Consider the following 22,190-nt stretch of genomic DNA (forward strand, 5'->3'; position numbering starts at 1 on the left):
GACTTTTCCCGATGACGAAAAGGTCCCTTTTCTTACCAGTCACGGAGCAGATAAACAGAGTGGTGATTCTTTCTTTCCACTTCTTTCCTCCTTTTGTAAAGGTGAGAGTGCCATCAGACAGGGCTCGAAAGTAAATTCCACTTTCATCTACATTTCAAATGTTTACTTCAGCAAAGTCACATCTTATTTTGATCCACTCATTTTCTAAGCATTGTTCACGTTGTTCATGTCAGCGGCTTCTCCAAGCACTTTTTAAAAATCAATCCTCTCTTGTTTTTTAAATTGCTCAAGCCAACTAGCGCTGGCTTTGAAGTCGGTAACCCCCAAGGATACCACCAGATCTTTTGCTTTCTCCATCACAAACGGTCTACTCGGGGGCATTTCTCTCTCTGGCATTTCTGATCCACTTCACAAGTGCTACCTCAAACATAGGTACCTTCGCTAACTGCAAGTCTCCTTTGTTTTGTATGATACTCTCCCTGTCTTCGAGAATGTTAGACAGCGTAGGTTGTGGAATGTCCAATATCTGAGCTGCATCTCTTTGACTGGTCTTCGGAATACTATCGTAGCACTCCAGCAGATGTCGACTCATACTTAAACTGCACAACTTGCATTTTTTCTACTGGGAGTCAATGCAGACCAGGGATTGTACTGGATACACACTGTGTATGTGCCTAATCACGCGAGATGTGATCAAATTCAAAACAAAAAACAGCTTTATTGGCTGTTGTGGCAAAATGGTGAATACTTGCAGGTGACTGTAGTGCAGAGCGGATTAATCACACAGACGAATGATTTACAGGTGCAAGGGTGTTTATTAATGATTATAATGTCCAGAGCCTTATGGCAAAACCTGCAAACAATAATAATGATGGAAGTGGTACAGAGGTGTGTATCACTCCTGTTTGTAATCTCATGGGTTTGACCTGCAACCAAAAAGTCCCGTCTTTTGTCACCCACACAAAACACAAACACAGACACAGTTCCTTCAGTGCATGAAGTAAGTGCCTGTGGTGCAAAGACAGTTCCGAAGTGAAAAGTGAGTGTTGATGCCAGGGTTTAATGCTGGCCTGCGGCTACAGCTCCAGATCGTGCAAGTACTTTTTGAAAGACAAACAATCAGTGTTATAAGATAGATGAACACTCAGAACACTCAAGGTTTATCCACAAATTATGGGCTCCTTCTAGGTTGTTGCTAACCATCTACAAAGGAACTTATCACTGAAGCTACGCCCCCCTATTTATACCCTTGCCCATGACCCCAAGGTTAACGAGCTCATCGGCTCCTCCAATCCTCGGATGCCACGCCGTCCACTGTCCGGGTCAGTGAGCTTGGGTGCTGTAGCTCCGCCCCCTTCCTAAATGACCAACTTCCACCTACCCTACCGAATAAATTGTCTTGCCATTTGCTTAAGGTTACTGTGGCAGAGCAAAGCTCTGCCATTTTTAAATTGGCAGGGATGGGGTTAATTTCCCCTACCTGCCTGGGTTTATTATGTTCAGGTGGCTGAGGTTGATTAGTTGATTAGGTTAATTAACGATCAATCAGCACCCAGCCACCTGACATAAAAGGAGGCCTCTGCTTCTCATTTGGAGGAGGGAGCTGAGGAAGCAGGTTGGTTTTGTTTGGTTGGTTGTGATTTTTCAATTTTCTAAATCCAGTGAAGGCATTGCCCAGCCTGGAAACCCTTATTTTGTACATTTTGCTTTTTGTCTTTCTTTTTGTTTCAATTCCTTTGTTTTGGCCCTTGTGCCCTTTTATTTTTGTATCTATTTATAATAAAAGTATATTTTTTTTGAACTGCAGTCTGTCTCTGGGCCTCTATCCACTCGCCAGCCTGCCACAGTTACTCTGTTCCTTCTTTCTAGTGCCCTCACAGATCGGGAAGGAGATCTAACACCAAGCATCATTCGATCTCTGTCACAGCTGTACACTTCAATGCACTTGATACAGTATTGTATTACGTGAAGTCAGTTTGCCCCAAAATTATTTTTATAAGTGGCTTGCTTGATTCTTACAAACCAAGTTTTTTAGCATGATTAGTATAGGAATTAATTTTTTCAAGTGGTTTTGATTACTATATGTGGCTGATTCTTATATCAGTAATTCTTCTAAATGGAGTGCACTGTATAAGCATGTGGGCCAATCTTGAAAACACAATTTAATTTAAAATGACTTTAACAATATTGTCAAAAATGAAGAGAACAAAATCCATAAAGGTCAAAGGGTTGATCACATTTCTTCATTAGCCCTTACTTGGAAATGTTTCAGAAAAAGGAAGAAAATCGTCCCTACTACTTATTATTAATGATCACACCAGTAGCTGTGGTTCAGGTGCCATCACATACACAAATTAAGTCCAAACATAGAGACCAGTTTAAATCTAAATTACTCATATAATCCTTTTTTTTCATTTGTGAAGTCAGTCAACACTTGACGTGCTGTACAGTACATGTGTTCTGATTTTCCCGATTTTTTTTTTTTTTTTATGCATTCATTTATTTATTTGTATCGCTTCATCTGAGGACTATGTGATACTTCTTATTTTTATGATAAGACAAATTAAAGACATTAGAAAAATTATTGTACTATTGATTTTTCAACAAGTTGGATTTTCTGTTCCCCGGCTCCTTAGATAGAGTATATGGAGGCTCTGAAGCAGTGCATGATGGGTATCAAAGAGAACACTGTTGCTTCCAATTCTTCCTCAGCAGGCAGGATAATACAAAAGCATAGCTGGAAAAGTAGTTTCCAAACACTGACTATTAAATGACAATGAAAAGGGTATTTCCATATCAGGCTCCAGAGACACAGGCCAATCCAGAACTATTAGCATTGTGAACAGCGTGGTTTGTTTTTTCTCCATATGGATTTTTTATCCATGACTGATCCCTAAATAGTCTGTTATAAAGGTCTTCTTGAACTGCTTTCCAATTTTCTTTTGCTTGTTGTCCTTTCTAAATATATATTTCTCTCTCTCTCTCTGTGTCTCTCTTTCTCTGGCAGTACCTCCGAGGTTTCTGAATTACCCCTCTAACCTCTATGCCTATGAAAGTATGGATATTGAGTTGGACTGTGCTGTCACAGGAAAGCCTGCACCCACCGTTTGGTGGGTTAAGAATGGAGAAGTGGTTATCCCAAGTGACTACTTTCAGACTGTGGTAAGTATATCAACATTTCAGAAATATGACTCAAACATTAAAGCCTGGTTTGTGAAGCTGGGGATCTATTAATCCAAACAGGTCTTTTATCAAACAAGTCCCCAGTGTGGTAGGAAAACAAACTTTAAAAACTAACATTATTGCAGTAGTGCTCACCTATGGATCTTTCAATCCTTTAGAGTTCAGGACCTTTTTCTAACCATGCCCTTAATTATTTAAATAAGCTGTCCAGAGTATTGTTCTAACCAAGTCTTCAAATGTTTAATTAAACCAAGTAAAAGTTTTTAATTAGGTAATTATAAAACTCAGGGACCATCTCAGCCAATCCGGTTCCAAGTAGAGCGGTCATTATCTAAGGGTAGTGTATAAAAGCAATACTATACTTTGCAGGGACATTATTTGCACTTAACTGATCTGTTGCCATGGTCACTTATCTAGCACAATGATGGGCAAAAGTTGGCCGTTTTAGTCCTGTTTTTTGTTTCAACCCTGTTCTAAATGCTTTAATTAAACCCCCATCCCTAAAGTATTGGAATGGCCCTCCAGGAACGTGATTTGGAACCCTTATCTAGCAGGTAGTAATCTGTGTTGGGACCAGGTCCTTGTTTGGAATGAACTGAAATTGGCACAGGTATCTCTGCCTTCCAGTGTTTTTCAAAACTGATTGTAGAATTTAATTATTAAAACATTTGTTTTGTAAGATTTGTTTTAGTCGGTTTGAACAATATTACCTGAATAATATTCTCATCTAAAGGTTAGACTGTGTGAGGCATGAAGCAGAGATTCATTCTGACAAGTCATTAAAATTGAAAACATTATTTGGTGTATTATTAATTTTTTTTTTTTTTTTAGCATACAGGTCTCGTTGTTCAAAAAGCAAGAAGACAAAGTACACAGATCATTCTAAAAACAAAACAACAAAAAAAAACATTTTTGCCTGATAAAAGCTATATAATTACGAATCGTAAAAAAAACAAAAAAAAACCAAAAAACAAAACTCTTTAAAATTGGTCAGTTTTAAGCAAGGCATTTGAAACAGTAATATTTTTTTCAATGCATCTTAGGGTGGCAGCCTTCACATCCTGGGTCTAATAAAATCGGATCAGGGGTTCTATCAGTGTGTGGCAGAGAACGATGCAGGGAATGTGCAAGCTATTGCCCAGCTTATCATCCAGGAACCCAGTAAGTGATTTTCTACTAAACTTTACTTTACAATACATCTAATTTCCAATAACCTAGGATAACAAGAGATGGCTGTATACTATACAACCACACAGTAGGAACACATTTTTTTTTAAATGCAGATCACATTCACCTTTCTTTTATCCTCAAATAATACCTCTCAATGTTCAAAATATGTAGGGTAGAACTCTGCTATCGGTGACTGCTTTGGGAATGTTCTCTTTTGCTAAATTAGGGGTAATCTTTTACGCAACTTTGTGAGGTAGGATGGCTAATATAGGTGTGTATGCTAAATTACCAGAGCACATGTCAGGGCTTAAGATCTTTCCATCCTGTTAACAGTGTGGATAAACCGTAAAGTCTGGGTTATCTTTTCAGTTTGACAAAGACCTTATTCATATTACTAGTAAAAGTGATCCCGGTAAAGCGTTTAAAAGTCTTGGCAATGATTTGGAAGTTCAGTATGACTGTGGCAGTCTGTATGTCATGAGGATGCTACATCACTGTGCACTGACACCACGTGTGCTAATTGTTCATTGATTCTTTACAGAAACAAGACCTTGATGTTAAATTGCCCATAAAATAAAACAATAGAGTTGTGAGCTCATGACTAGATTCACAGGGTTGCTGACCTGAAATACAATATTTTTACATATCCGATGGACTCCTAGAACCTTGTTGCTTATTTTATAACAATAACATTCAGGACACAGGAGTCTCAGCATTTCATCTACTGCAATTCAACAAGTGGGATATTTGACATTTACAGGAAATAAAATATTATATGATGATCTGCTTTTCAAAAAGCCCAATACAAAAGGTTCAGATGTGTTGATCGATGAAGTTCATGCTTACCCTAATAAAGAATGCCCTCTGATTGCATTATATATTTTGTCAGAAAGGGCATTTTTAGTTTGTTTAGATCAGGGGTGTCCAGAGTTTACAGAGCAGAAGGCTGCACAGCAAGGCATGAATTGTACCTTTTAAGTACCTTTTAAGAGCACTTATTTGTGTCACTAGCCATTTCAATATTTCACCTAAATAAATTACAAACATAATACATTTAAACCATTTCTTAGTGTTTACTCCCTCTGTCAATAACTTAACTCAAGGTGTTAGCACTGTTGCCAGTGACAGTAAGAGTAAATTCAATAAATTGTAAAATTAAATCATTAGCATTTATTCATGTTGTCAGTGACTATAACCAGCTATTCAATAAATTGTGAAGAATATCATTACCGTCTGCGCGCACGGAATGTGAGGTGGACTAAAGACTGTGTTTTTACACTCCTTTAATCTACAATTGATTACTATTGAGGCGATGGGTATTCTATACTTCCAGTCAAGTTGTCTCTGGCTAGGGTTGAGTTATCACAAATAAACAATGCTATACCCATGGCCTCAACAATAATCAATTGTATCTTAAACTTTAAAGGAGAGTAAATGATGGCATTATTTTTGACAAAAATGATTACTGCGTTGTTAATTCCTTACGAAGACTCTCCACCCACCTTTTCCTCTGCTCACCCACATATTGATCATATGCTGACTGTTTTGTTTCGTTTCACATTTTGTTGCTTTAAAGCTTGCAGTCATGATACTTTGAAGTAGGAATTAATATGTGTTATATGCATAACCTACTCCACACATTCAAAGCAAAAACAAAAAGAAAGAAGTAAATAGATAATTAATATGAAATAAAAATGGCAAAGTCATGATTGCATAAGTATTCAAACCCTTTGCTGTGGCAAAACTAAATTAATTCAGGTGCACAAAATGACCTTAACGAGCCTCACAATTAGCTGAATGGCCTCTGTCTGTGTGCAATATAAGTGGTTCTCATGATTTCAGAATAAAAACACCTGTCTCTCTTTGAGGTTACTTGGTCAGGTAGTGAATTTCAAGCAAAGACTCAACCATGAAGACCAAGGAGCTTTCAAAGCAAGTCATTGAAAGCACAGATCAGGATAAGGGTACAAAAAAATATTGAAGTCTCTGAATATCCCTGTGAGGCGAGAGTGTATTAAATGGAATGTCCAGACAGTAATTTATGTGTACAGAAATAAAATAATTTATTTTTATTATCTATACACAACAAAATAATTAAATAACAAAAGAAAACAAAATGGTGTGAGGGAAGGAGTGCAGGGGTGAAATCCAAAACCGATCGTGATAACTCGTCTTTAATCGTCTTCGTGGTAAACCATACCACGAAGACAACCCCAAACACAGTAGTACGTTCCCTTTAGTATGTAATGTCCCGCCTCTGTAGTCAGTGGAACACCAATCCCCAACTGACAAGTGTCCTTATCCTTCACTTGACTCCAGTGGCTGGAATTTACATACTCGTACTTCCACCCTTCACCAAGGTGCCGCCCCTCAAAAGATGACTTTTGCCATGGTCACGAGATCTTGATAAGGGAAGTCCCGAGTTGGTTTGATGCCATCTACTGTCGGGAGCCTGAATCACAGACCGAAATCCCTTTGACTCATCACAATCCCTGTGAGCACAGTCTACTCAATCATCAAGAAATGGAAGGTGCATTGTACCACCCAGACACTGGCTAGATCAGACCGTCCCTCCAAACTGAGCAGCCGGGCAAGGAGAAAACTGGTGAGGGATGCCACTGTGAGGCCAACGACAACTTTGAAAGAGATACAGAGTTTAATGGCTGAGATGAGAGAAAATGTGCATCAGTCAACAATATCCAGAACAATTGACAAAAGTAGCCTGTATGGCAGGGTGGCAAGAAGGAAGCCATTACTAAAAATTAGCCATCTCAAAGCCCATGTGGAATTTGCAACAAAGCACCTGAGTGATCCTGCAAAAATGTGGCAAAAGGTATTGTGGTCAGACGAGACCAAATTGGAACTTTTTGGTCTAAATGCCAAGTGTTACGTTTGGTGCAGACCCAACACAGCACATCTCCCAGTCAACACCATCCCTACAGTCAAGCATGGTGGTGGCAGCATCATGCTATGGGGATGCTTCTCCTCAGCAGGGACTGGAAAGCTTGTTAGGATTGAAGGAAAAGTGGATGGAGCAAAGTATAGGCAAATACTAGAGGAAAACCTGTTTCAGTCTGCTAAAGACTTAGAACTGGGGCAAAAATTCAGCTTTCAGCAGGAGAATGATCCAAAGCACAAAGCCAAAGCTACACTAGAGTGGCTTAGGAAAGAGAAAGTGAATGTCCTTGATTGTCCCAGTCAAAGTTCTGACTTGAATCCTATTGACAATCGGTGGAAAGACTTGAAAACTGCTGTCCATAAGCGATTCCCAACAACTTGAAAGAGCTTGAGCAAATCTGCCAAGAAGAATGGGCACAAATTGCACCAAGTCAGTGTGCAAATTTGGTTGAGACTTACCCAAAAAGACTTGCGGCTGTAATTGCTGCCAAAGGTGCTTCCACCAAATATTGAGTTGATGGGTCTGAATACTTATGCAGTCAACATATTTCAGTTTTTTCTCTTTAGTTTTTGCTGAACATATCTTACCCTTAGAAGTCTTCAGTTTGAGCATTCAAGTTTTGAATAAAATATTAAGTTTAAAAAAATGGGTCTGAATACTTTTGCAAGGCACTGTATGATTCAATTGGAGAGAAGCTGTGGGCCGCAATAAAGGGGTTGACAGGCACTCTAGATTTAGGTGAATACATTTGTATAATAATAATATAATAACTAATTTATGTCTATTGTAAGACATAACCCACATATTACCATAATATAACTCAATAGTCCTTGATGTAAAATTTAAAACACTCTGTTTTGTGACATGAAGACATATGTTGTGTGCATTTCTATAACATAATCCGATAAATGTTGACGTAAATTTAACACATACAAATTCCTAGGTTGAGCTTCACCATCATAATACGGATTTGATTAGGATCGGAGTTTGTATCCTGGACCTCAGTTAAAGTTGTTCTTATGTCTAAAAGAAGCCTAATAAGTAAATACAGTATTAATTGTGCTCACAAGTCTATGCTTTAGTCATGCTTGCCATGGGATTGAGAACTGAGGTCAAAGGAAGTGGCTTGGGAACCAATCAGGATGAGCTGGAGGATATCACCGTAACTGTCTTCACTCCCCTTTGGAGATGATGGATTACTTTTGCCCTGATTTTTAATCACTTTTCCAACAATACAAACCTCATCCCCAAGGATCCCACAAAGGGCATCATGCACAGATGGCAGCAAAACTTGTTCTGAGCAATTTAAGTGGTAGGACTGACCGCGAACAGAGGAGCATAGCCCTCACAGTTTGAAATTTTGCCACTGAATGGCCACCATTTATTCCAGGCTCAGCATGTGTACTACACTGAACAGCTGTTCAGCCTACACCCGCGCCTGGCAGGCTGGGGGTTGCCCCTGGCAACCACATCAATCTCATTCTCACATAGGCCTAGACAATGACCTTTCACAGTAGCCATTTGCTGCTGGTGCAAATATAATAACGGATAATGGAGTTTAAGCTCTAGTGCTTCATTAAAAGTAATTATGACATGTTCTTTGATAAAACACAAGAAGTCTCCACATATTTATAGCTTGATTATCTAAAACAAGTAAAATTAATTACCGAGGTGAAATTGAAAAGGATGCAAGCATGTTTGAAAAGGCAGTGGAATTTTGCAACTATACCCATGTCTGTCTTTTAGTAAGTACAAAGCAAGAGAAAGAAATGTATTCTTCTGAGAGTGTGGCATTGTTTTTAATAAAGCAAATCACTGAGAAAACAAGCTTGACTGGCAAGTTCTGTAAAGTGTGTCTCTAAAACATTCCTGGTATAGATACTGAAGAGAAGCATTTTGGAAGTTTACCACTTACATTTTACAAAATTAACACATGTTATATTATATGCAAAAGCACCAATTACCAATAATAAGCTTCAGTGCTATACAACTATGTAGTTCCAGTATAGTAGATGTGAATGTAATAACATTGCCAAATTCTTAATAATAACAAATATGCAATCTGCATTACTAAGCCATTGTTACACCACATGGCATTTTTCATCATATTACAATTTCACTATAGGAAATTAAAGCTTAAATCAAGTGGAATCCCCTTTTGTTGCATGCAATAGGATGGTGTTCTGTGGTTCAGTAATGACATATAACCTTATACAAAGAATACACACTGTATCTAATAGTTATCTATGTAGCAGAATAGATATCTATGAAGCTGCTGTACTTAATGTTAAATATTACATGAAAAGCAAGCAATGTGTAGTTTAAGTGTAGTTTAAAAGATTGTACCCATTGTATAATATCCTCAGAAAAATAATTGGGTGCATAATAGTTAATTGAATTTGCTCCCCTGTGAATGGTTTATATTACAAGCACTGCACAGTAAGTAATATACATTTAAATCCAGTAGCATTTCAAATATCAAAAAAAAAAAAATGTATAGAAAAAACACACATTTGAATCCCTCTTTTGAAGTAGCACGCAGATTAATGAAACAGTTCCGACTACCTTTAGCTTCAATTAATACTTCACATGTTTTCAAGCTTTTGTGTTTTTAAAAGGTGATTTTTTTAACTGAACAATGTGACTTAGAAGTCTAGCCCCAATATACCCTGTTCGGTGCTGGCCTGAAATTTTAAGTTCAGTTTTCTTTGTGCATCGATCATTCTCAAAACAGTTGTTCCTTCACCAAAAGATCTTTATTGACTTAAGTGACTTCTCAGGTGACTCTTGCTGGGTGGTGGAGATAATTTAGTAGTTTGGGGTTCTGTCGATTCTCACTGTTCCAGAACCAGCTCTACAGCGGGAAGGTGGATGTAGTAAATTGTTGTACTGGGCACCCTTGGAGGATGTGTTTGTTATATTAGTGAAACACTTGCTAAGAAAGAAAATGCTGATGCTTAGGAACAGTACTCTCCCCACACTGGTCCATTTATTTTACATCTCTTTCTCACAGGGGAAACAAAAGAGAAACATAGATGTCTCATTGGAATCACAAACAGCATGACTCCAGATTATCGGAAACCTCTATCCTCTTTTTTTTTTTTTTTTTTTAACTGTCACAGCTCAGCGGAGGATCAAATCAAGCAGCTGCTCCAAATAATCTTGCCAGCAGAGGGGGCTCTAAAGTATTTCCATTTAAAGTAACCCCTTAAAGACAAGACTACGTTTGTTTAAACATCATTCTTAAACTATATTTTCATGTGAAGGCCATGAAACGCTTGGTCCATTTTTTATACAACTTTAACATACAAAAACTTGTGCATTTCTTATTGTACCTTGCCTAGCAACTATTTATCTTTGATAAAACACAACATGCTATGCATCTTTACTGAGTAAAACAGAACATGTATACATTAAAATGACAAACAGCAAGTAGGTTTATACTTTTTAAGTTAATAAAAATGAAAAAAAAATGTTCTCAAATCCACTTACCAGCTTACTGAACCATTTGTTGTATAACGCTGATGTAACAGAAAGTGAGCAATGACCTTTAGAATAAATATTATTATAAATATTTCCCCATGTGCAGCCAGTTGCATAAGTACTGTAAAAGTCTGTACCAGTAATGGGTGTCATTGGCATGGCAGTATTGATAGGTTGTGGATGAAGGAAATACTGCAGGTTGATTTTGTGGGTTGATGTTACAGTACTATTTATTCCTTTTTTAGGTTGACTGAAAACTCAAAAAGCTGCCATGAATACAGTAGCAACTACTAACAAGACTACATTGAACCTGTTGACATCTGAGACCACCATGTAAACCAGGGTGCCAAAAACTCAGATCTGTACATTTCAATTATATTTACGCCAATTCTATTAGAACCAGTAGAAAACTATTTAGCTACAAAATGCGGCACACAGTACCAAGATGTGCCTTGCCTCTAAAGCACAGGACACCGCTCTGTAATCCCATGAATAAAACTGCTTCTCCATTAAACACTCAAAAATCATTTAAACCCATCATTTATGTGGCGTTTGCTGAGCAGCACACAAATATACTAATTGGTGAATGCAATTAGCATTGCCTATGTTTTACACAAAGAACAGCGTCCTCTACAGCACAAGGAGGACTTAGCATAGATTGTTTGAGTAAACTAGACAACACTAACTAAAGGCCTCAGTCCCCCGTTAGTCTACACATTTTTTACTTCTCTTGTCATTTGTCTATTTAAAACACAAACCCTGAAGCATAACGCAGTGTCAAGACACATATCACTTTAAAGATATGTCATTCCACTCATCTGTCATATCAGTGTAGCTACTTCATAAATGACAGGATTGCCTCACTCTGCTCATAATTCCTTAGTAATGTAAGTGCTCATGTAAGTAAATGACAGGAGTAAACATGTGAAAATAAAAAATGTTGACAGCCAAGCAACCAAATACAGTTGCTTTAAATAATTATGCTGCAGGCTGTGTATTACTTCAGGCAAATCTGATTTGTTCAAGTGAGAGCAATGCCGCTTCAGATTATAAATGTTACATAATGCTGTTGTTAACATATTAAGCTTTCCTTGCTGGGGGAAAAAAAATGCACACCCTAAAATAAACAAGATGGCATCTGCTGTCTTTTCTATTTCTTTACTTGTCTCACCGTTTGCTTCATAGAACTTCGATTATTTCTGCCATTTTTATATTTTATGTTTTCAACCTAACCGCAACATGGTTGCTTTCTATAATGTAGTGTTTCTGTACAACAAAGCCTTTAGGTAATTATAAAAGCCCTTCCATTTTAAACTGTATATAAAATGTCTCCACCATGCACATCTATTCATTTTATAGGTCTCAAATGTGAACTTTTGAAAGAAACACCTGCTGCACCAAACATGTTTTTTTTTCATTTCAAAATACGATATCTGATGCTGCACTTTGAGGTCATTTCATCTGGAGAGTGAAATTGTTTCCACCCCTTCACTTGCTTCTTTCCTGTCAATAACCAATCAGCTGCTTCCCCTATTGACTGCCATGCTTTTAGCCAGTAGCGTGCTTGAACCCAGAAGACACTGCCGAGGTGACGTGATCATGGGATAACCCCAGATTAAGGCTTAGAATCTAAATTTCCTTTAACCTAAAGTAATTCCAGACATCACATCTTCAAATGAAAATACAAGTCTCCAGTAACATGTGTTTCTTAAAAACTGTACATTTGAGATGCATGTAAGGATGTAAGATTTATGGAATTGTTAGTTACAATTACTTTGACATAAATGTGAATTTGCTTTTATAACCCTTGCTAATGTATTCTACCGACAGGCAGAAATTCCCTTTGATGGCTTCTATATTCATTTGGAGTAAGACCATTAAAATGATATATTTTTAGCAAATTATGACTACATTTACAAACCCTAACCCTTTGTGAACTTGTTTAACATGAAACATTAAAACAGACACATTTTATTGTTTTTGTGGATACACTTCAAAATACATTAACGTAATTGCAATGTTCTCACGTTTGTCACACTATTTAATACATTTATGTACATTAATCTGATCCGGAAAATCTCTTTGTCAAATATATGTTCTTACTGAATGGAGATCCCCCCTCACAAACACAGAATTGTGTATTTAATACATGTAGTAAATGTGAGTGTTTGTTTACATTTACTTCTATTGGGACTGTAGAACAATCAGTATTTACACAATAACGGTATGTTTTGGGGATCCCACCATAAAGTATGTTTCATTGTCTAAAACCTGTCGTTGATGTAAAATGACGCTGTTTTTTTTCCATAGCCAAATTATACAATACAATAACCTTGAAATGGTGCTCTGGGTAGTATTGCAGTATAATCCTTTAGCATGTGGGAGAAAAAGGTTTGGAAAAAGCCAGTTGTTAGTCTCCTTTCTTGGATTCTCTTACATTACAGTATATGAAATAGTTGTAATTTTGAACCATTAACAAAGTCTCTGTGAGGACTGTGAAATACAGTACATGATTTTAAGTAGTGGCTTGCTATGTAAAACCAGCCAATGGTACCTGGTGTAATTTTGTGGCATTTGGGCATTGCCTCTACCCCCAGAAAATAATTGTCTAAAACCCAGGTGAGACATTCCCATTGAGGAAGATAGCTAGTTTTTGTAAAGAAAAACGTTTCAACACTGACACTTAATAGGGATGAAAACAGTTCTGCATTTGTTTGGCTTTTTTCTCCCACTCCTGGATAATTAGACAGCCTTTTTTATTATTTAATAACTGTTTAGGCATTACTAGACAGATCAACAACAGGGGGGAGGTGGGGGGGGGGGGGGTTGTGTGTGTGTGGGGGGGTGACGATGACGACAACACCCTTGGCATTGTGCCTGATGCAGATCAAATCCATTCGATTCATCCTGTTATACGTGTTCAATACAGACTGGATAGTTTAATATGGATTTATGTAATGAGCTTGCAAATTGATTCTGCAATGCAAGCTGATTAACAGTCATCCTCTTTTAATAAGATCAAAGCTGGCACTTCTCTTTCACTCGTAAAATGAACCTCCCCTCAACCACCACCAACCCCCAAATCATATTTAACATTTCAGAAGCTTAGCCTTCTCTATAAGCTAACTCTCCCTTTTTTATTTTACATCTGTCAGATCAAAAATGATAAGAGCAACCCTCATAGGGAAATTGGTGAAATTTCTTTAGGAATGCAAATATCTTATCTCTGAGTGACAGAGAAAAATAGTCTGTCTCACTGCCAAGCTTCTCTCTCTCCCTCGTATTTTTTTTTTCAATTCGGATTCATATTTGCTTTATTTAATGATTAATTATTTAGATGTGTGATCCAGAGATAATCTGCAAATTAAATTCTTAGGGATTCAGAGATTAATCCTGAGAGGTGTCTCTCCAGCCCCGTACCCCTCTGCCTCGCATGATGACCTGCTTGAGATTTAATTGTAATTGAGATTCTGGGATTCCAGATGGCAGTGCCGGTGTAGCAGTTCCAAGGCTTTTATCCCTTTGTGTTGAAAAGTCAGATTTACAATTATAATGCCTCTAATTCCCTTTTTAAAGCCAAAAGCTTTTTGAATGCTCACATTGATGCCAGCAAATATGCAAGTCAGAATAGTCATCTTTTCTTCTCTTTCTAAATCCTTTTAATGAACGACAACATTTTCTGTAACTTTTGCCTTTGTCATCCACGATATTCAGTAGCTCTTTACTGAAGTGTTTGCTTGCAGCTAAAAAGGCCCAGTCCCTAATTGCTGGTGGAAGATGCAAGTATAGAATCCTAAAAGCCTGCTTTACATCTTCCCTATTGACCATCAACTTTCACATTTTGTGTGACAACATCACAGAGCCCACCTTCCCCAACATCCTATTACAACTTTTTGGTGGCATGCAGATGTACCCTAGTAAATATATACCCTCTGTTGAGCCTTGAAGCTGTAGCCAGATATGAGGCACCCGAGGCATGGGTCTCTGTTAAAATCATACCAATACTTATTTATGTAGGCCCTTTTACATGTTATTTTGCCGCAAAACAATTTGCATTTCATCCCTCATTATATGCATACATTAAAAGTCCCGCTGATATCTATAGCCTCTGTGCTTTTTACTGTCATTGCAGACTACAGCGACACCATACGGGGGTGCATGGGAAAGTGCCTCTGTGATTCTTCATGGCTGGCTACAGCCCTGTATTCTATACACTATTTGATTCACATTTAAGAAATGCAACCCTTTGACAAACTGAAGCTGCACAAAAAGCAACAGTAAACGTCACAGCAAATTCCAGAGGTCCAATGACAGCTATCTGGTGACTGTGACAAGGTAACGCCACGGCACAGTCTGGTTACCGGAAGGAAAGAGACCCAGAGACAGAAAGCTGCAGTTTAAGCGCTGGTGCAGACATTTATTAACACACACAAATAAAAGAAAAAGGCCCAAGGGCCAAAATAAAGGTTTAAACAACACACCGGAACAAATACCAAACAAACTTTTACCCTTAGGCTGGGCAGCAGCCTTCACTAAAGGTTCAGAAATCAAAGTACACAAACAAACAATTACACTCAGCTAACTTCCTCCACCAGACAAAGGATTTCCCTTCCTTATACATGTGATCACTTCCCAATTAACATCAATTACCTAATTGGGGAATGGCCACATCTATGATTGCTGGCAGGAATAGATTTACCCCTATCCCTGCCAACATTGCATTCCCACACACACACACACACACACACACACAGTTGACAGCAGCAGGGCTTCTGCCCTGCAACAGTGACTAATGCATGTAAGAGAGATGGTTGGGCAAAATACTAGATGACCGGTTCAGGACAGGATAAAATATGTTACTATTATGGCACAGAATGTGGAGTCCCTCTAGATGAAATAAGATAAGTACAATAAATATGCTTTTTGAACTAGTAAAAACTATTACTTAAAGTTAGATTTGTGTGAAGAATCTATGGAACTTGAATTGGATGTTGACGTGAAACACACAAGGGAGACTCACGTATATAGACATGAGATACAGTGTGAAACTAATGAACAGGGATGCCTGCACTAAAAGGAACTGGTCTCATTTCACATGTGATCTTGTTGGTTAATAATGATTTCAGTGCCTTTGGGTGTTTGTTTTCTCAATTCTTTAGCAAGTAAACAGTGTAGAAATCATGTGAGAACACAGTCTTATCCTGACACTGTTGATGCACAGAGTTAGGAACAGAGAACCAGAAACAAACATGCAAATGATTCACCAGATTGAACTTGCCAATGTCGTGGCAATTTTTGCAGTCTGTTTTCAATGTTAGGAAATATTCATTTATTATATATTTTTCCTCCTTTATGCTTATGCAAATAGAAAGGCAGTTTGATTCTGTGAACAGTACACAGTTAGTGCTGAACCTTTATGATCTGTACTTCAACTGAGTTGTGCTACACATGCTGCGGGTGCTGTTGTCAAGTAGATGATCCTGTGTGTGAACGAGTTCCACAACACATCTTAACTCGTCTCATTTTAACTGTTTTGAACAGGTATATAAATTAATAGTGCCTAGCTGACTGGCCCAGTTAAACTAATTATCTCTTAAAACAGTGTAACTCAACTGACCTACTGTAGAAACCGTAGACCTTAGTTTGCCTGCTAATTGGTAAGGCATCACAATCATGAGCCTGCTTTAGATTGCGAAGTCGATGCCTGGACGTAAGCATTAATTGAAACAGTGTCTCATTTGGGCAGCTCTTCTGTCTCCATTCAGTATGGTACATAATGAGTGTCTAAGGGAAAATCTCAGGTTTACTGTGTTATTGCTTGCATGGCAATTGTGAGCAATTGTATTGTCCACAACTGGTAAAAAAAAAAAAGTGAATCATTTGGAATTTCACTATTTTATAAAGAATATTTGTCAATATTAAAATAAAAACAAAATAAAAACAAGGACATGCAACTGTTCAGTGTTTCATCAAAATTATACCTGTGGTTTATATTTTTCTGGGAGAATAGTCTGTTATATAGATTAGATGAGACCAAAAGCCACCTAAATTAAGGTAGGGAGTAAATTGACTAAGATTTATACACAGGAAACTTCAATGTCTGTCAACATTAGCTTCAGCAAAAGCCTTGGTGTAATATATTACAGCACAGTGAAAATGAATTTACAATAATATTGATGTGCATATTCCTCGACAAACTATCAGTCATGTAAAAGAGCTGTCAAAAGGAAAACAGCAAGGTGAAACAAAAAGTAAAATAATAACACATTATTTGCGGAGAATATTAAACATTTTGCAGCACAGTAAAGCAATAAGTTAACCTGGTCAAGGTGTATCAACTTTAGTCATAAAAGCTAAGCAATTATCCATACTTTATTTTACTGGCATGACTTTTTATTGTCCCTCCAATTTTTTAAGGCTTCATTTTCTTCATACGGTAAAATATGTTCACAACCCCTCCTTATATGCATTGTTAATGAGGAATATGCTTTGTTAAATTCATGATTCAAGCCCAGGGAATAGGTACTTAGCATTCAAATGCTCATGCCTTGACCATTTTTTAATTATTGACACCTATGTTAATTTGCTCAGCCATCCACATCCGTTGCTCACAGTAAAATGGCTGGTACAGGCCCTGCTGCTGGTAGGTCATGCAATATATCCAACATAAACGGCACATGTAAATAGATCACAGTAGCCAACACTGGGTGATTGGCATTCATGGTTGAGTGTCTTTCTATTTTCTCCTTGGCTGCAGGAAGCAGCTAGAGTATCTAAAAAATAAAGTGCTTCATCTATTAGACATGACAGATTCGTATTCAGCGGTAAATGTCTGACCTTACTGGATCTCACCCATCCATTCCCATCATTCCCACAGAGGACTAAAGGTTCTGCTTAACTTCTGCTTCCTGTCTGTTGCCATGGCAATGTGCATGTAGCCAGTTTCAAATAAATAACTCCTTATCATTTTATGCGTTGTTTGGTCTGTTTGGTAAGATGAGCAATTCATGAATATTCAGTCCTGTAGTACCTTTCAGTTTTTGTTTAATGTCATGTTAATTTGATCGTAGACAGATATTTCTATTACAGGCGTTTTGTTGTGAAAAGCACTTGATTACAGGTGTAAGTGTTGATGTCGACATAAATTGCAGTGTGACTCTGGGGCAAAGGTGAAAACAAACAGTCCAGCAGAGATGATTTATTTATTGGCAACCTTAGCTATTTAACCCCTATCCACACCACAAGACTAGATATCCCAGTCAAGCTGCTCATATAGCTCATTGCTAGACAAAAACCTTGGAAAGCTCTAAGGGGCATGTGGAAACTATCATTGATATTGTCTGTCTGGAGGTACTGCACCAAGTACTGTGTTACCTGACGCATTACATAGGTTAAGACACGTCAATACAGAAATCATGTATCAGTACATATGGAGTCACTAAAATCCTATCAGAAGTCATGGTTGGTTGCATATGACACTTGATCTATATGTGATATGCTACCAACAAACAGCAGTAGGTACAGTGACTATGCAAATCTCTGCTATAGAGTAACTTGTCAACTACTGTTGGTTAGTATAGACAGGAGGTTTAGAACTGTTTTTATTTACCAGTTTGCTTCAGAAAATCAACAGAACCACAGATTAAACATGTTATTTGATGATGCACTAAATTAATACATGTAACACAGTAGCCTGTTATCAGTTCTTGTAGGCAGAAGCTGGAAAACATGGAACCTTCCCAATACTTTTAAATAAGCAGCTTGTGCACCATTTAAAATAAACCCAATACAATGAAATCAAATAAAAGCACAGGAGGATTTATTTAGCTCACAGAGACACTGTGTGCCTGAGGTAGAGCCAAACACTGCAAGGTAAATGAAGTTTTATCTGACAAGAATCTTCTGCAAGATTTATAATTTGTGGTGTGGTTGTAATTTCACCTAGAGCATAAAGGGTTGTTATCGGGGAGTTGAAGTCTTATTCAGGTCCCGTCATTGGGAGAGAGACAAGCAAGAGAGACATCGAGTAAACAAAAACTGTAGAAATGCTAGGAAAGCCAAATATACACAACATAATTTCTTAGTATTAAAGCTTTTAAAATTAAACTATTTAAATATCTCACAATGGTCATGTAGAGTTATCAGTACAATGGTGATTATACTATTTTGTAGGTACAATATTTTCATCTTAAGTAGAATCTTTCTCTCTCTCTCTCTCTCTCTCTCTCTCTCTCCGCTCGCTATTCTATATATTATATATATATTATATATAATATATATATATATATATAAATAAAAGACAGTGGCGATTGGAGAGAGACTGAAGGTTGTCTTTGCCATGCCATGCATGTGTGCAAGATTTATTTACAATATGTACAATTGTTATTGCAACTCAGTTGTAGTGGTAGGTGGCCGCCACTAGGATATCAGCAATGGTTTTCCTGGTGTGGTAGAACATACACAAACCCAGTGTGATAAAAACAATGAATACGAAAAGGCAAAACAAAATACTGTTTAAAAGCAACTAGAAAATAAAAGTTGACCAAACAATGGTCAGCCATTCAATAACAATACCCCTTTAAAAGGTCAGATACATGCCAATTTCCTTCAACAGTTTGACAGACAGTATTCAGTAACAGAACACAGTAACCCAGGCCTTCAAACCTCCTTGAACAGACTAGGCCGTGGTTATGGATTTTTTGTGTGTCTTCTATTCTTGATTACATTCATGGCTGAATTCACAAATTATAGAAAAGAAATTCATTTTATTTAGTGCAGAATAGGAGGGGGAGAGAAGAAAAATTCTGATGTTAAATTAATAAAAAGGGTGAAAAGAAGAAACACTTTGAATTCTAAGCGTGAATGCAGATCTGAAGATTACTGGCCAGACTATTGAAAGCAGTAACTGTAAAGTACTCGGTTACCTTTGGTATATAGAAGCATGTTTTTGTATTTGCTCTTATTGGGAAATCATTCTCATCAATTTATCATACTTAATACTTACTGGACTTTACTCATATAAACAAATATTTTCTATAAGTTATAGTTGCTTTTAGTCAAACTTGCTCTTATACCATACTAATTCTTTATTTTGCTCTTACTTAAATTTGATCTTATTGTACCTTCATAACTGCTCTTATCTCTATTATGATATTCTGTAATGTGATATTTTAGAATGTGATACTTTGTACTGTGATACAGTATTTTGTAACAATTGTAAATCTCCCTGGATAAGGGTGTCTGTTAAGAAATAAATAATAATAATAATAATAATAATAATAATAATAAGAAGAAGAAGAAGAAGAAGAAGAAGAAGAAGAAGAAGAAGAAGAAGAAGAAGAATCACATTCAGATTATTTTCTTATTTTTACCACTTTATCAGCTAAAGGAGAAAAAAGGGTAACATGACCATGACTTTAAACCACCTGTGTACTGCATTTTTTTCTTTTCCTTCCTTTTGTTTTAAAATGATATAATATTAATAAAATCTCTATCTTTGCTACATCCAAAAACACCACAGTACCCTATATAATATCGTTTTTTGTTCCATAACATAGTATTTTTTAATATGTATGTTCTGTAACTTATAAGCTGTTCCTTATTTCATTGTGGAATGACCACGTATGCCGTCTTGGCAGCCCATGTCTGTTTTGTCCATCCCTTTATAAAGTATATGAGGAGGGATGTAGGGGGAGGGCTGGCAAGCGGATAGGGTACAATTTTGTCTTTATTTGATAATATTGTGACCCTCAAGATACCGAAGAAAAGTAATTTGGCTTTTGGGATTAGCTGTCCCTTCCAGTGTTTCTATAGATTGATTCTCCGGTCACCATATGTTCCTTTTTTGTTTCTTTAAAAAATCTCTGCCAAGAGATTATGACAAACTCCACAAGAAGCATCCTTATCAGCCCCTTGATAACTGAACATATAAAAAAAGGATTTTCTTTCAGATTCCTTTCCATTTTTTTATGTGCACTTTATTGATTTGTGAGGGAGCTGTGGCACTTAATCACCTGGAACTGCAACATGAAAGGCATTACGTCTGCTTCTGCAATTAATCTTTTCCTGTGTTTGTTATAAATGCAACAGTAAGGTAATTATTGGTGCACTATCCCATTTGAAAAACCTGATTTAGAACCCTACAATTAACTCGGACCGGATCATTACAAAACACAGATGCTTTGTTTTCACAGGCTTCAGACTTCTTTTCATATTCTTTTTGATCTCTAAAAATATACATACAACAAGTGCACAGTAAGACACCAGCTCTGTTTTAGGGGCCTCAGGCACTTTATTCAAGCTGATTGCTCACCACACAAGGTGACAACCAGCTCCTATAGGCGCTCCAAAGGCAGGTTGTGATTATAAAATAAATACAAAATACCCTTACACAGGTCCCAGCCCAAGTAGGTGGCAGACCTGTAATTTCACATTAAACGAGACTAGATCAAGCTCTACAGTATAAGGAGCAATGTTACATCTAATGCAATGGATCAATCAAATATATGAAGGGCTGACTTCTTTAGAATCATATAAAAAATAGTACAGGCAATTTGTTTCTTTTAGTTTTGCTATATGTTTAGAATTATACTTTGAGCATTCAAGGTTTTACTTCTTTTAGAAAAGTTTGAAAACACTGTCAGCAGAATGTTTTCAGCTGAAACAATGTGCTTTGTATGCCCAGGTACATACAGTTGTCACAACTTATGACCTATAGCAGGTACTGTAAGGTTTACTCTGAGCTGTACTTTGGCTTTCGAATTCCTGGGGGAAAAAATTAAATAAACTTAGAACGATATACGGGTCATTCTGCAGTATTTTCTCCTGTTCCCAAATATCTGTTTCATATTAGACATGTCTGTTACCAATAGTGTTCATGGACCATTTTGAATACAACATTTAAGTAAAAGCCCTATGTAGACCCATGATGTTAGTACATTATTTTGATTGTTAACATGTACACTATTGGTAGCAGATATGTGTGATACATAACAGAAATGGTGGACAAGTAAAAGATGCAGCTGAAAATAAATAAATCACACTCTATGTACTGGTTATGAAACTTTAATCATGTTTTGTCAATATTTACAACTCCCCTGTAGAATAATATATCTCTGATGGAATTTCTTGGGTTTCATCTCCTTGTGGTGTTGTTAATGGAGGATTCTCTTAGGGTCTTCTGCCAAGTATACTGTGAACAGGAAGGCTGTAGGGGTGACGTCAGGCCAGAAAGAATAACAGAGGCAGGCAGTACTGGGGTTGAAACTGAGACACAATGGCTGCGGTATTAATTCCTTCAGCTTCTGAATAGAATCACCATGAAGCCAAGTGACTGCCCATCAAGGATAGGAAATTAAGGAAATTAAGGAAAAATGAAATCTTCAAAACTATAAGCCTCATCCATGATTTGATACACAGCAAAGGCTTTAAAAGGCACTTATTTTGTCAATCCTGA

General features: G+C 37.2%; 1 protein-coding gene across 1 annotated transcript in view; it reads left to right on the forward strand.

Moving 5' to 3' along the window:
- The first annotated feature begins 2,645 nt into the window (after positions 1-2,645).
- Positions 2,646-22,190, forward strand: part of LOC121327216 (netrin receptor DCC-like) — a 63,841-nt gene continuing 44,296 nt past the window's right edge. The window contains exons 1-3 of the mRNA XM_041271104.1: positions 2,646-2,715; positions 3,008-3,162; positions 4,227-4,344. Of these exons, the coding sequence (XP_041127038.1) occupies positions 2,646-2,715; positions 3,008-3,162; positions 4,227-4,344 (343 nt within the window). The remainder of the gene's footprint in view (positions 2,716-3,007; positions 3,163-4,226; positions 4,345-22,190) is intronic.

Source organism: Polyodon spathula, chromosome 2 (assembly GCF_017654505.1).
Source record: "Polyodon spathula isolate WHYD16114869_AA chromosome 2, ASM1765450v1, whole genome shotgun sequence".
Classification (NCBI taxonomy): domain Eukaryota; kingdom Metazoa; phylum Chordata; class Actinopteri; order Acipenseriformes; family Polyodontidae; genus Polyodon; species Polyodon spathula.